General features: G+C 40.1%; 1 protein-coding gene across 2 annotated transcripts; it reads left to right on the top strand.

Annotated features, from left to right (window-relative positions):
- Positions 1–8,971: 8,971 nt before the first annotated feature.
- On the top strand, positions 8,972–12,533 carry il1b (interleukin 1, beta). Of its 2 annotated transcripts, none has more exons than XM_065965995.1 (6): positions 8,972–9,266; positions 9,909–9,954; positions 10,860–11,034; positions 11,372–11,545; positions 11,781–11,905; positions 12,060–12,533. In XM_065965995.1, the coding sequence occupies exons 1-6, from the start codon at positions 9,229–9,231 to the stop codon at positions 12,264–12,266; spliced, it is 765 nt and encodes a 254-aa protein (XP_065822067.1). In that variant the 5' UTR covers positions 8,972–9,228; the 3' UTR covers positions 12,267–12,533. The 2 variants fall into 2 exon arrangements, with proteins under 2 accessions (XP_065822067.1, XP_020511784.1); XM_020656128.3 differs by having other exon boundaries at positions 8,982–9,266; positions 10,857–11,034.
- The last annotated feature ends 389 nt before the right edge of the window (positions 12,534–12,922 follow it).

Here is a 12,922-nt window from a genome sequence, read left to right as displayed (position 1 = left end):
TTAAAAAAAAAAAGTCACAACTCTTTGTCTTTTATTCCCGACTCTGAACACAAAACACTTTTTTTAATGATAAATCAGAGTAGAAGCAGTGATTCATCATGATTAATCAAAATATAAGTAAAAACTGTTATTTATTATTTATTTATTTCAGATGCTTCTAGTCAGCATGTTGCAACTCAGCCTAAAAAAAAACAGTTTTAGGATTTTGGGGCGGCACATAAGATTTCAAAGTGGGGCGTAGGCCCCCCCAGCCCCCCCCCCCCCCCCCCCCCCCCCTCAGGTAAAATGACCTGAGCGAAGTGTGCATACATTCAGGTTCTAAACCAGTTACTGTCTTCACTGACCATAACCCTCTGACCTTTCTGTCTAGCATGCAGAACAGCAATGAAAGGTGGGCTTCACCTGAGTGGAGGGGCATATTAGCCCTCTCTCTCTCTCTCTCTCTCTCTCTCTCTCTCTCTCTCTCTCTCTCTCTCTCTCTCTCTCTCTCTCTCTCTCTCTCTCTCTCCGTCTGGACAGCCAAGACAGACAACCTTCTGCCATGTTTGTTTGGTTTGTTTGTGAATAAAATTATGACCTAAAAAGCAAGTTACTGTGTGGACCTCGACAGACTGTTATGGACTAGACGAGCTGGTTCATAAGGAGGCGCCTATTGCACAGCGTCTTGGGTGCAAACACGGGACCACTCAGACAACTGTTTGCTCTTGTCTCAATTTCAGCCAGATGTTCATCCGACCATCACCGCCTAAAATAAAATCAACAACATTCAACAGCGTACTGGGTGCATCAAAAGGAGCCTTGTTTTTCCGACTGACATAGAGGTTCACTATTTTCTCAAGTGGGAGTTTTGAAGTAATGTCGCCATGTTATATTGCAGAAACTACGTCTCCACATGCAGAGGTGTCAAGTAACGAAGTACAAATACTTTGTTACTTTGTTAAGTAGACATTTTCAGACACAAAAAAAAACGAAAACCTATCCAGATAAATCGCGCCATCCGGATAGAGTGAATTTGATTGTGGTTGGATGAGAAGTATAAACATATACCATTCCGACACCCTATTGGTCTGAGAATTTTCTTTTTTTTGGGGAGGTGGGGTAGTGCACTATCGGCCCCTGTGGTGTGGCCTAGGCGTTTGTACTTAATGGCATTTTTTCCCCCTTACATCACTTTTACTTTTATACTTTAAGTAGTTTTGAAACCAGTACTTTTACACTTTTACTTGAGTAAAAAGCTTGAGTTGATACTTTTTAAACCCTAGTATCTATACTTCTACCTGAGTAATGAATGTGAATACTTTTGACACCTCTGTCCACAAGCAGTGAATGTCAAGAGTTTATGGTAATTGAGCACGATGATCAGACAGACGATTCATAACATGGATCAGTTTATGACGCTGTAAAAAGATACTTGAGCCTGCAGTGCAGTTCTTATATGTCGCTGATAGTAAGCAGAACTGAAGAGGAACATCGGGCTTTATGATTAAACAAAAGTTTTATATCTCGCCATCACTTCGGTCTGAAAAGATCTGCACACTTTCTGCTGCTCAGTAATGTCAGCGCAGGTCTCCTTTTCTCTGCTGAGTTTGTCATCATTATCATCGTAAGTGCGCACTCACACAGTTTACAGACATTTCTCCAAAAACACCTGCAGTCAAAAAAAACAAAAAACAACCAGATAAAAAATGTAAACATTCTGCAATTTAAAAACTAAACCATGACTTCCCCAATTTCTGTCTATGTGCAAAACAGAAACAAACTAGGTCGTGGTTTTTGATTTAGCTGTAGAGAAAGTAGACGTAGTAAGAGACAGCAAGTTTGTGTGACCACAACAACCACATGCACACACACAACCTCAGTTGCTGTTGACGACTGCTGACAGCTGGTTTCTAACCTCCATAATCTACAGAAGCTGCGTCACTGTTTACACTTCACACTCTATAATTCATAAAATAAAGAGTTTTAGGTTAGTGTGTCTGTTTACTCTGACGTCTGCTAATGAAAAGTTCAAAAATATTTATTCACATGCCATGCATCACAACACGGGGGGGATTTTTGTTGACACTGTTGCGTATCCTGTTTGTTTACAAGGTTTGTTTTTTAATGACAGAAAACACACCAGCTGTTTCAGAGTGAGTCGCACCTGTGCACATCTGCCAGTCTCATCTTTCAAATCACATCTGGCAATTCTGGTGCAAGAGTCTTTTGGGGCAATAGGCAAAAAGTCACAAAAGTCACAGTCACAGCATGTAAATTTACCTGAAATGAGCGTGATCTAGAAACACAGTTAAGCAGTGAGTACAGTATGTTATTCTTCTTTTCTCTAGTCCCTCAATTAAACAACTTTTATTCACGAGGGGAGGAGTCAGCCAGCCGTCCCGACGATGTAAACAAGATAGGACTCGGAAAGCTCGGAAAGCATCACAGACAGTGGGACTCGGGTGTTACACCCATTGTAGACAGTCATGACTGTGAGTTATTTTCAGAGGATATACTTGATTTCTGCTACATTTAAGTGTGAAAACTGTAGCGCATGGCAGAGTGTTGAAAGTCCCTCTCGTTCACCAGTTGATTCACAAGTTTATTAACTTCCTTTTTATTACGAGTAAGGTCAAACGTTTAACTGATGTGCTCATCTGCCTAAATGAGTCATTTTGTCCTTGCTGCTGTAGGTGGTATCCTTTTTGATGGTATGTTATGGTATTAGCCAACAATGATTGATTTCTGTTACATTTAAGTGTGGAAAATCACATATAAAGCCTTTAAATATTTCGCCTGTGACTCCTGGCAACAAGCACTTCACTTTGTCACGACTAGTGTTGTAGTACTCCAAATCGGTCTTTGTATGAAGACCGGTCTCGGGACCACTTTTTGAAGATCTCGGTCTTATTTTGGAATCGAAAGCATTTTTACTGAGTCTTGTCTCGGTCTCAGACTGGATGGACTCCGGGTTTTAAATCAAGACTGGTCGAGACCACCACTGACAGGCTGTTTTTCCACGTCATTACTGTTAGAAAGAAAACACCCCTTTTCCAAAATAACTTTCAGTCTTTCGTCACTTAATTTTTACCTGGTGACACATCCACTGCATCCACGGATTTTTCAGGGATATTTATGGTCTCTTGTCTTGGTCTCGATCCCTAAATGTCTCGATCTCGGAGCACTACGGTCTCTGGTATGTCTCGGTCTCGGTTAGTGTGGTCTCGACTACAACACTAGTTACGACCAGTAGGACACACTAGCCGCTCTGCTAGCTAAGCTGACTAATGACAAAGGTCAAAGAACAAACAGCATTATGTAGTAATGAGTGGAGGATGTTTCTCCCACATAGGTAAGGATGGACCAGCAGCATTTGGTGATTTACTTTCATATTTAATGCACTTTTCTTTCAGTGTCTTTCATTGACATACTTATACGACTCATAGCAGTGCCACCGGAGTGACTGCAGTCAGGTGAGGCTCCGTCGTACATTTTGAGCCACTGCTGTGGTTTAAAGAGGACATATTATCCCCCCTCCTCCACCTTTTCAAACAGTCCCCCTGTGGTCTAAATGAAACATCTGTGCTGTGCTTGAATCAAGCACCAGAGGAGGTTTGTGACCCTGTATAAACCAGCTCTCTCAGAACGCTCCGTTTTGGTGTGTGTGTCTCTTTAAATGTAATGACCCCCCCCCCCCCCCCCTGAGTTTTCCCCATAGACACCACTCCTCTGTAGAGAGAATAAAAATGGTGGACCTGCGCAAAAGTTTTGCTCTAGGCTGGGGGTGGAGTCCGTGGGTGGAGATACCAGGGGAGAGGTTTTTACCAGAATCCCACTGTGACATCACAAGGAGAGCAAATTTGAAACAGAGCATTTTCCTCTGTGTTGTAAGATTTATGCAGACCACAAACAAAGGACTGGATGGGGTTATTTCACATTTTTGTGGGTCAGTAGACACTCAGGTTACCCAAATATATGTTCAAAAACACTGTAAAAGTGGATGTTTCATAATATGTCCCCTTTAACAAAAAAAAAAAACAGGAGGTCGGGGATTTTCTTCTTACGCCTATACAGGACAGATCAGCATAAATAAAAGACATACTGCTTTGACCACAGAGCGAACTTTCTGAGAATCCTCTTTGAGAGCCCCTAATTTAGAGCACACTCTCATGACTGTGGTGTGAATGTGACTTCCTGTGTTCTTGGAGCCAGCCCTCGAGCAGACACTCCACAAACTGCAGGACCTGGCTATTCTGCGTCTTTCACCTCCTGCGGTGGCTGTTCAGGCACAGCACATAGCCTACGTGTGCTTCCGCTGTGTTTTGTTTCTGGCACCTTCACAACCAGATTACATTCACAAGTCATCCATGATTGGGTACGGAAAGTATTCAGACCCCTTTACATTTTTCACTCTTTGTTTCATTGCAGCCATTTGCTAAAATCAAAAAAGTTCATTTTATTTCTCATTAATGTACACTCAGCACCCCATCTTGACAGAAAAAAACCAGAAATGTAGAAATTTTTGCAAATTTATTAAAAAAGAAAAACTGAAATATCACATGGTCATAAGTATTCAGACCCTTTGCTGTGACACTCATATTTAACTCTTATGCTGTTCATTTCTTCTGATCCTCCTTGAGATGGTTCTGCTCCTTCATTGGAGTCCAGCTGTGTTTAATTAAACTGATTGGACTTGATTAGGAAAGGCACACACCTGTCTATATAAGACCTTACAGCTCACAGTGCATGTCAGAGCAAATGAGAATCATGAAGTCGAAGGAACTGCCCAAGGAGCTCAGAGACAGAATTGTGGCAAGGCACAGATCTGGCCAAGGTTACAAAAGAATTTCTGCAGCACTCAAGGTTCCTAAGAGCACAGTGGCCTCCATAATCCTTAAATGGAAGAAGTTTGGGACGACCAGAACTCTTCCCAGACCTGGCCGTCCAGCCAAACTGAGCAATCGTGGGAGAAGAGCCTTGGTGAGAGAGGTAAAGAAGAACCCAAAGATCACTGTGGCTGAGCTCCAGAGATGCAGTAGGGAGATGGGAGAAAGTTCCACAAAGTCAACTATCACTGCAGCCCTCCACCAGTCGGGGCTTTATGGCAGAGTGGCCCGACAGAAGCCTCTCCTCAGTGCAAGACATATGAAAGCCCGCATAGAGTTTGCCAGAAAACACATAAAGGACTCCCAGACTATGAGAAAGAAGATTCTCTGGTCTGATGAGACCAAGATTGAACTTTTTGGCTTTCATTCTAAGCGGTATGTGTGGAGAAAACCAGGCACTGCTCATCACCTGCCCAATACAATCCCAACAGTGAAACATGGTGGTGGCAGCATCATGCTATGGGGGTGTTTTTCAGCTGCAGGGACAGAACGACTGGTTGCAATTGAAGGAAAGATGAATGCGACCAAGTACAGAGATATCCTTGAAGAAAACCTCTTCCAGAGTGCTCAGGACCTCAGACTGGGCCGAAGGTTCACCTTCCAACAAGACAATGACCCTAAACACACAGCTAAAATAACAAAGGAGTGGCTTCAGAACAACTCTGTGACCATTCTTGACTGGCCCAGCTAGAGCCCTGACCTAAACCCAATTGAGCATCTCTGGAGAGACCTGAAAATGGCTGTCCACCAACGTTCATCATCCAACCTGACAGAACTGGAGAGGATCTGCAAGGAAGAATGGCAGAGGATCCCCAAATCCAGGTGTGAAAAACTTGTTGCATCATTCCCAAGAAGACTCATGGCTGTACTAGCTCAAAAGGGTGCTTCTACTCAATACTGAGCAAAGGGTCTGAATACTTATGACCATGTGATATTTCAGTTTTTCTTTTTTAATAAATTTGCAAAAATTTCTACATTTCTGTTTTTTTTCTGTCAAGATGGGGTGCTGAGTGTACATTAATGAGAAATAAAATGAACTTTTTTGATTTTAGCAAATGGCTGCAATGAAACAAAGAGTGAAAAATGTAAAGGGGTCTGAATACTTTCCGTACCCACTGTACATCGAGGAAAAATTAGATCTCCACATTGATTAAACTCAAGAAACGAAGTGGGTGCTTAGTTTATAATCAAAACTTTGCAGGCAAAAGTTGCAGCAAGGAGACTTTTAAACTTCAATTTATGGCTCGATTTCACTTCCTATATATTGTTGGTTGGGGTTCATTTCCCCTCCCATGAAGAGATTTCAAATCTGTTTTGTTTTCTCAGATCCTCTTAGATTTGATTGTGGTTTTTTCTTTTAGGTAGTGTAGGTGTTTCTGTGTGAATATGCCCTGCAAATGAACCTGATGGGAAAGGAAGTCAGACTTCATGAATGAGGAACGCTGACACTGTGTTTAGTCTGCAGATTAATAATTAAAGTATTGCTGATATTTAGAATTTAATGCAATCGATACCACAGCTCTGCCATAAAGCTCACTTATATTATGTTACATGTTCAGGTTTCTTTTTACAGTGCTGCTAAGATGTTATTTAAAATGTGTGCTTCAGACAGACATTCGAACAAAGTCAACAAAACTCAACATTAAAAATAACTAATGGAAAAAAAGAACTGAGAACTTCAGCAGAAACGTGATAAGTTTCCTTCTTCCTTTTTTTTTATATCAAGTTTTTCCGACTAGATGCTCACAGGCTTCCTGTGACCTTCTATGAAACCTGCAGTCATAAAGGTTGGCGCTGACGTTGTGGTGAGGTGAACACTCAGATCAGAGTTCCTCATCATCGTTCTAGTTGTTTGTTGATTTCCTACATTTCTTTGCATTAACAGCAGATACATATTTTTCATTGTTCTGACAAATCTTTACTGCTGTATGTTTTTATTCTGCCGTCTGTTTTGTCTTATAGCGATTTCTAAATAAGGACTCGCTGAATGCATCTGTTTCAGTGTATGTTATTCTACGATATGATACACTTTGTTGTCCCCCTGGAATTCTGCAGAAAGATTTAAGCTGCTTACAATTTTCAGGGGGATACTGAATTTACCTGAAATGAGCGTGATCTAGAAACACAGTTAAGCAGTGAGTACAGTATGTTATTCTTCTTTTCTCTAGTCCCTCAATTAAACAACTTTTATACACGAGGGGAGGAGTCAGCCGGCCGTCCCGACGATGTAAACAAACTGAAGATAGGACTCTGAAAACTCTGAAAACATCACAGACAGTGGGACTCGGGTGTTACACCCATTGTAGACAGTCATGACTCACAGAGTTATTTTCAGAGGATATACTTGATTTCTACATTTAAGTGTGAAAACTGTAGCGCATGGCAGAGTGTTGAAAGTCCCTCTCGTTCACCAGTTGATTCACAGATTTATTAACTTCCTTTTTATTATGAGTAAGGTCAAACGTTTAACTGATGTGCTCATCTGCCTAAATATCGATGAGTCATTTTGTCCTCACTGCTGTAGGTGGTATCCTTTTTGATGGTATGTTATGGGATTAGCTAACAAGCGTCTTGACGGTGTCCCACAATGCAAAGTGTGACCTGTACTCGTGGCTTTTGTTTACATTTGCAGTGGGGAAAGGAGGCTGTGGCGTAGTTGGCGTTCAGACAGCTCTGCGCTGGTTTTGCGCTTTGGCCCACTTTGCAGAGTAAACATAAAACAAGGGAGAAAGGAGAAAATGCAAAAATGTATAATTTTTCATCATCTGAATAGGAGCAAATGAGCACCTAATGAGCTTTAGGTGTGAAAACACTCTGGTCTCTCTTGACATAAAGGCTGTCACTCTTCAAACCCTGTTTTATGTGGTGTGTGAAGACATCACTGACTGACCACCAGTTTCATTTCCTGTGAAGTTTTGCACAAGTAGCATTTGAAAGAAGCATTTCAACCTATTTTTTCCTCTCCTTTACACCCTCCACATATGATGTCAGTAAATGTCAGACAGGTGTGAAACTATAATGCCAGTGCACAGAATTTCCCAGAAGTCTCCACCATATATTAAGGGGGGGAAAGTAAGTTTTTAACCCTTTAGATCACAAAAAACATGAGAGACTGAGAGTGTTTCCGGGGGTAGAATAATTAACAGAATTATCACAATATTTTCTCAAGCATTCCTTTCTTTCCTTTTTTCTTTTCTTTTTTTTTTGCAGCAGTGATTTTTTTAGCATTCTTACTTTTTAAATCGATCAGTATTGGGTTAAATCAGTGAGCTCACCTTTCGATACTTTTTGTGTGGTGAAAAGCATTAATTCCGATTTAAAAAATAATCGTTAGACAGACATAGTTTCAACTAAAAACTAGAAGCCTAAATATCTACAAAATCTCTAATCCTACAGCTGCTTACCGCTCCTTCACGTTTGTATCTTTTGTTTGTTTCAGAGGTTTCGGTCTGGTGATATCGGCCTCCTCCCACCATCTCCTCACATTCATACCTCGACCAGAATCTGGATTTCCCCAGGTTGGATACTTTTACTCATTTATGCAAACAGGAAACATCCCAGGAGGAGGGTGTAGAGGTGGGTGTGGGGAAGGCTTCTAGGTCAAATGAGCTCATATTACCAGAAGAGACAACCCATGAATCACCATGCACAATGTCAAAGAAGGAGCTTAGTTGTAGTTAATTTACGTTTCTTATCTCTACAAACATCACGAGATCTGAATTCAAATCAAATCAACTTTATTCCTAAAGCACTTTACACACAACACGGCTGATCCAATGTGCTTTACAACATACACAAAACAACAAGAATAAAAGAATGAAACTTACAGAAATAGCAGAGAAAACCAGGAGTGATGAAAAGATATAAAATATGAGTTTTTAAAAAAAAATAGTAACAACAGTAGTAGTAATAATAATAAAGGTTTATTATTAGAAATGATCGAATACATCAGCTTAATCCCCCCTAAGATTATTAATGAGAAATGAGGAAATGAGGAGGGGAGAGTTGGTTAGATAAAGGAATGATATACAGTAAATGTTGTGGTGCTCACACTGAACTGTTTTTAAACTTCTGAACTTTTGGATTTCTTCTGCAGAAACAAGAAAGTGCAAAGTTTAAATCATTTAGATTTCTCGCTTGAAAGATTTCTAAATCATCGCCAATTTAGTGTTGTATTGTTTTTGCACCTTGTGGTCTCTATTGTTGCTTTCAGAGAAAGTTAAGTGGGACGGATTGACATGGTTCATGGTATGCCAGCAATACGGAAGTGAAGTGGTTTTAAAAGGAAGCTGTCAGTCACTCAGCTGTCAGTGCTCTCAGACAGACACTGCAGTGAAGTCAGAGAGAATTTTGCACCAAGGCGATGTCTGGCTTTCACCTTTTTCAAGCTCTGCCTGATGGGTAAGTTCAATTAAAGCTTTCAAACTAAACAATTCTAAACAACAGGGAACAAGTTAACGGTTAAAAAACAGTAGGGGCTTGGAGCACGATGTGCATGTTATATTCATCGGCAGTCAGACTACGTGTGAGTTCCTGAGAATCTTTTCTTTGAGGTATATGAAACGGCTTCATTGCTGCAGCTCTTTTTATTATAAAAAAAGAAAGTTGAAAGTTGAAAGTTGAAAGTGAAACAAATCCTGTGCTATATTATGGAAACTAAATACACAAACTTTACTCAAAGGAAAAAATTAGTCCCTGGAACTGTTTGTAGCTAAAAAGCGACTAGGAGAGTAACGGTTTCACTGTTGAGGACCCCCCCCCCCCCCCCCCCATCATAACTTCTCTCGTAGTACTTTATCTTCAAACAGTGTTACAGGGACTAAATTTCCTCTGAGGACAGTTTGTGAACATATATCACAGAATCTGTACACTTTTTCAAATTTCACATTTCTCTACTAACTCTAGTGCACCTTTAAGGAACAATCTGAGCCTGTCAGTGGAAAAAAAACATAAAGAGTTGATACTGTATTTAAATGTATGGAAGCCTCATAACTCATTATCAGGAAAACGTGTATTTGATATGAATCTGTCTTGTTTTTTCAGCTCATCAGACTTTGATGACAAGCCAGCTACCCCAGCTAACATGGAGGTAGGATTGATTAGTGTTCTCACAAGCCTCTAACGAGTGTGTTTTCATTCTAATTTCTCTGTGTTTTTGGCTCCACAGTACATGTGTTCTTCCTTTCACGTTTCCTCAATTGCAACACTTTTCGATCGCTGTCCTGTAACTGAAATGGTTTTAAAAGGTTAAACGGCCTGCCATGTGATGATGATGCCTCGATTTGCAGTGTTCTTTCCCTTTTTCAGTCTTTTTTCTGAATATGTGTGTTGTTCACTGTGCATCATTTATGTATTCGATGTTGGTGTTTTGGCTTTTTTGCATCATTTGTTTCGACTTTTGCACATGCTTTTTTATTTGATACTTCAATACTTTTCCAAACAAAGAACGTTCTCTGTTATTTTAATCACATATACATCCAGGAGAGGAAGGAATCCATCAAAATCTGCATGAATAAATTGGCAATGTTTACCAACGAGTTTCAGCAATTTAGTCATTGTGAACGAGTTTGCTTGAAATTTTTTCATTATTGGAAACCAGAAATGACCAAATATTGGATGCCTCTGACTTTTTGTATTTTTGTTGTTGTATCAAAAAAGTATGTTTTTTAAAGTTATCAATTCTGGTATCTGCAGGTCTGTTGTCCTTGATGCCAACTGTAAAATAATTCTAAACCCGATTCACCTCATTTTTCACAAGCCAGCTTATTCAAACATTGAAGTACCAATACATGTAATCAAATAATGGAGTATGTTGTGTTAAAAACACTCGAATCAAAAAAACATGGGGGTATCAAGCCCTTTGAAACTGTAGTGGGCTTTTTTTCAACAGAAGTGTGGGCTTTGTCAGCTTTGTGGGGCTTAGTTGAAGGGAAAACACCCGTAGGAGGGGAACAACGATGATGACGTTTGGTTTCTTTTTTTGTTTTTCAGCAGGATGTTCAGTATAAACCCTTAAGACTGGAGGACGGGCTGGAGCTGGTGGTTTCTCACAACAAAAAATCCATGCAATATGTCGCTACCCTGATATTGGCGGTGAACAGGTTGAAAAAGCCGCCGACTCACTGCAGCATCGAGCTCTGCAGCGACATCTTGGATTGCCTGGTGGAGGGTGGGTAGTTTTTTTTTTAATAGTTTAAAAATTTATTTGTTTTTTACGGCGGTGGTGGTGCAGTGGTTAGTGTGCGCGCCCCACATATGCAGGCCATAGTCCAGGTTTGAATCCTACCTGTGGCTCCTGATTTTCGACTCTATCCACTGTCCTATCTCCACCAAAAGCCCCAAAATGTATCTTTCAAAAAACAAAAAAATTAAAAACAGTTACTAATTTTGGGTATATTTTTATGTCTCCATGCACTTCCAACACAATGATGCCTACAGCACAGCAAAGTGCTATACAAATTCAAGATCACTTCCATTTACCTTTTAACTATTTGACCTCTCCACAGAAACAATTGTGAAGACGATCGTGAACTTCGATGCGAAGAACGCAAAATACATCCGTTCCGACAGTGAGACTCAGTTCGCTCTGAACGACATTTCAAACAAAAGCATCATCCTCGACTCTGGAGTGATGAAACTGCAGGCCGTCACTCTGCAGGGAGGCGACGGGGACTGCAGAGGTACGATGATTATTATCGTTATTTTAACCTTTGTCTGATTTCAGGACACCAAGGACTCTTGAAAAGGAGATTTTTAAATCTCAATCTCTTTTCCTGGTTAAATAACCATGATATAAAAATGTCATATTTGGCTGAATCCCCTCCAGATATCATTTGGACACTTAGATTGCTTTGACGCCCTTTTTTAATTGATCTCTCTCTCTCTCTCTCTCTCTCTCTGGTTTTTCAACATTAGTGAATTTTAAACTGTCAAAGTTCTACACTTTTCCTGCCGTGAGCTGTGAGACTGTCCTGCTCTCAATCAACAAATACAACCTCTCCTCCTCCGTGAATGGAGGGAATGCCGAGCTTACTCTGGAGGTGAGAACACACATCACACATCACACATCACACATCACACATCACACATCACACATCACACATCACACATCACACATCTTTCACTGATAGAAATCGTCTTCCTTATTTGAAATTATAAACATAAATAATTCCCTCTTTCTCCTTCTTCCTACAGATGTGTTCTGAGGAGAACCTGAAGAACATCAACAACGACATGAAATTGCAACGTTTCCTTTTCTACAAGAGGGCCGAGGGAACACATACGACCTTTGAGTCGGTCAGTTGCCCCGGCTGGTTCATCAGCACCGATGAAGAAGAACACCTGTCTGTGGATATGTGCAGACTGGATGCACAACGTAACAGAAACTTCATAATGACATAAAACATAAATACTGCTGCCTTTTAAGCTGCCATGATCCAGAACTATGCTTATTATAATGTGACTTTTATCCTATCTCACCACCAGATGGTGCCATAACCTGCAAAGTGTCTGTCTGTAGTTGTAGAGATGACTCATTTTTAGAGGAATAATCAACTAAATTTGTTCCTATATGTATCAATGTAATTAATAATTTATGTTTTAAATGTATCTCCTTTGGGAAAGTAGTAACAGGATATTCCTCCAATAAACAGATCTATAAAAAATGTACTTTTACTCATGTGTTATAATTGGTTATTTTACTGATTTTGTTTTCATGAGCTGTCCTGTTTCTACGTCTTTTGCCACTTGTATTGTGTTTTTATTCTCTCTGTGCAAAGCAAAATGTCCAAGGGGAAAAATACAAGTTTTCATTCATTCATTCATATTTGTCTTTTTCTTGAGATAACAAAGTTTGTTTCCTGGCGATATAGAAAAAAGAAATTCATATTCAGACTCTGACAGGCTGCGCTGTCATTGCTCATATAATGAAGTGAAAGTTTAGCCTATTTCTAAGTTTTGTCTTGTGCTTTTGCAAATACATAAGTGGAGACCTTGAGCAAAGAACAAACAACAAAAATGACTTATTGCCACAGGAAAACTGAGAAGATATCACATAG

Source organism: Labrus bergylta, chromosome 17, assembly GCF_963930695.1.
Source record: "Labrus bergylta chromosome 17, fLabBer1.1, whole genome shotgun sequence".
Lineage (NCBI taxonomy): Eukaryota > Metazoa > Chordata > Actinopteri > Labriformes > Labridae > Labrus > Labrus bergylta.
This window is presented reverse-complemented; position numbering and strand designations above follow the sequence as displayed.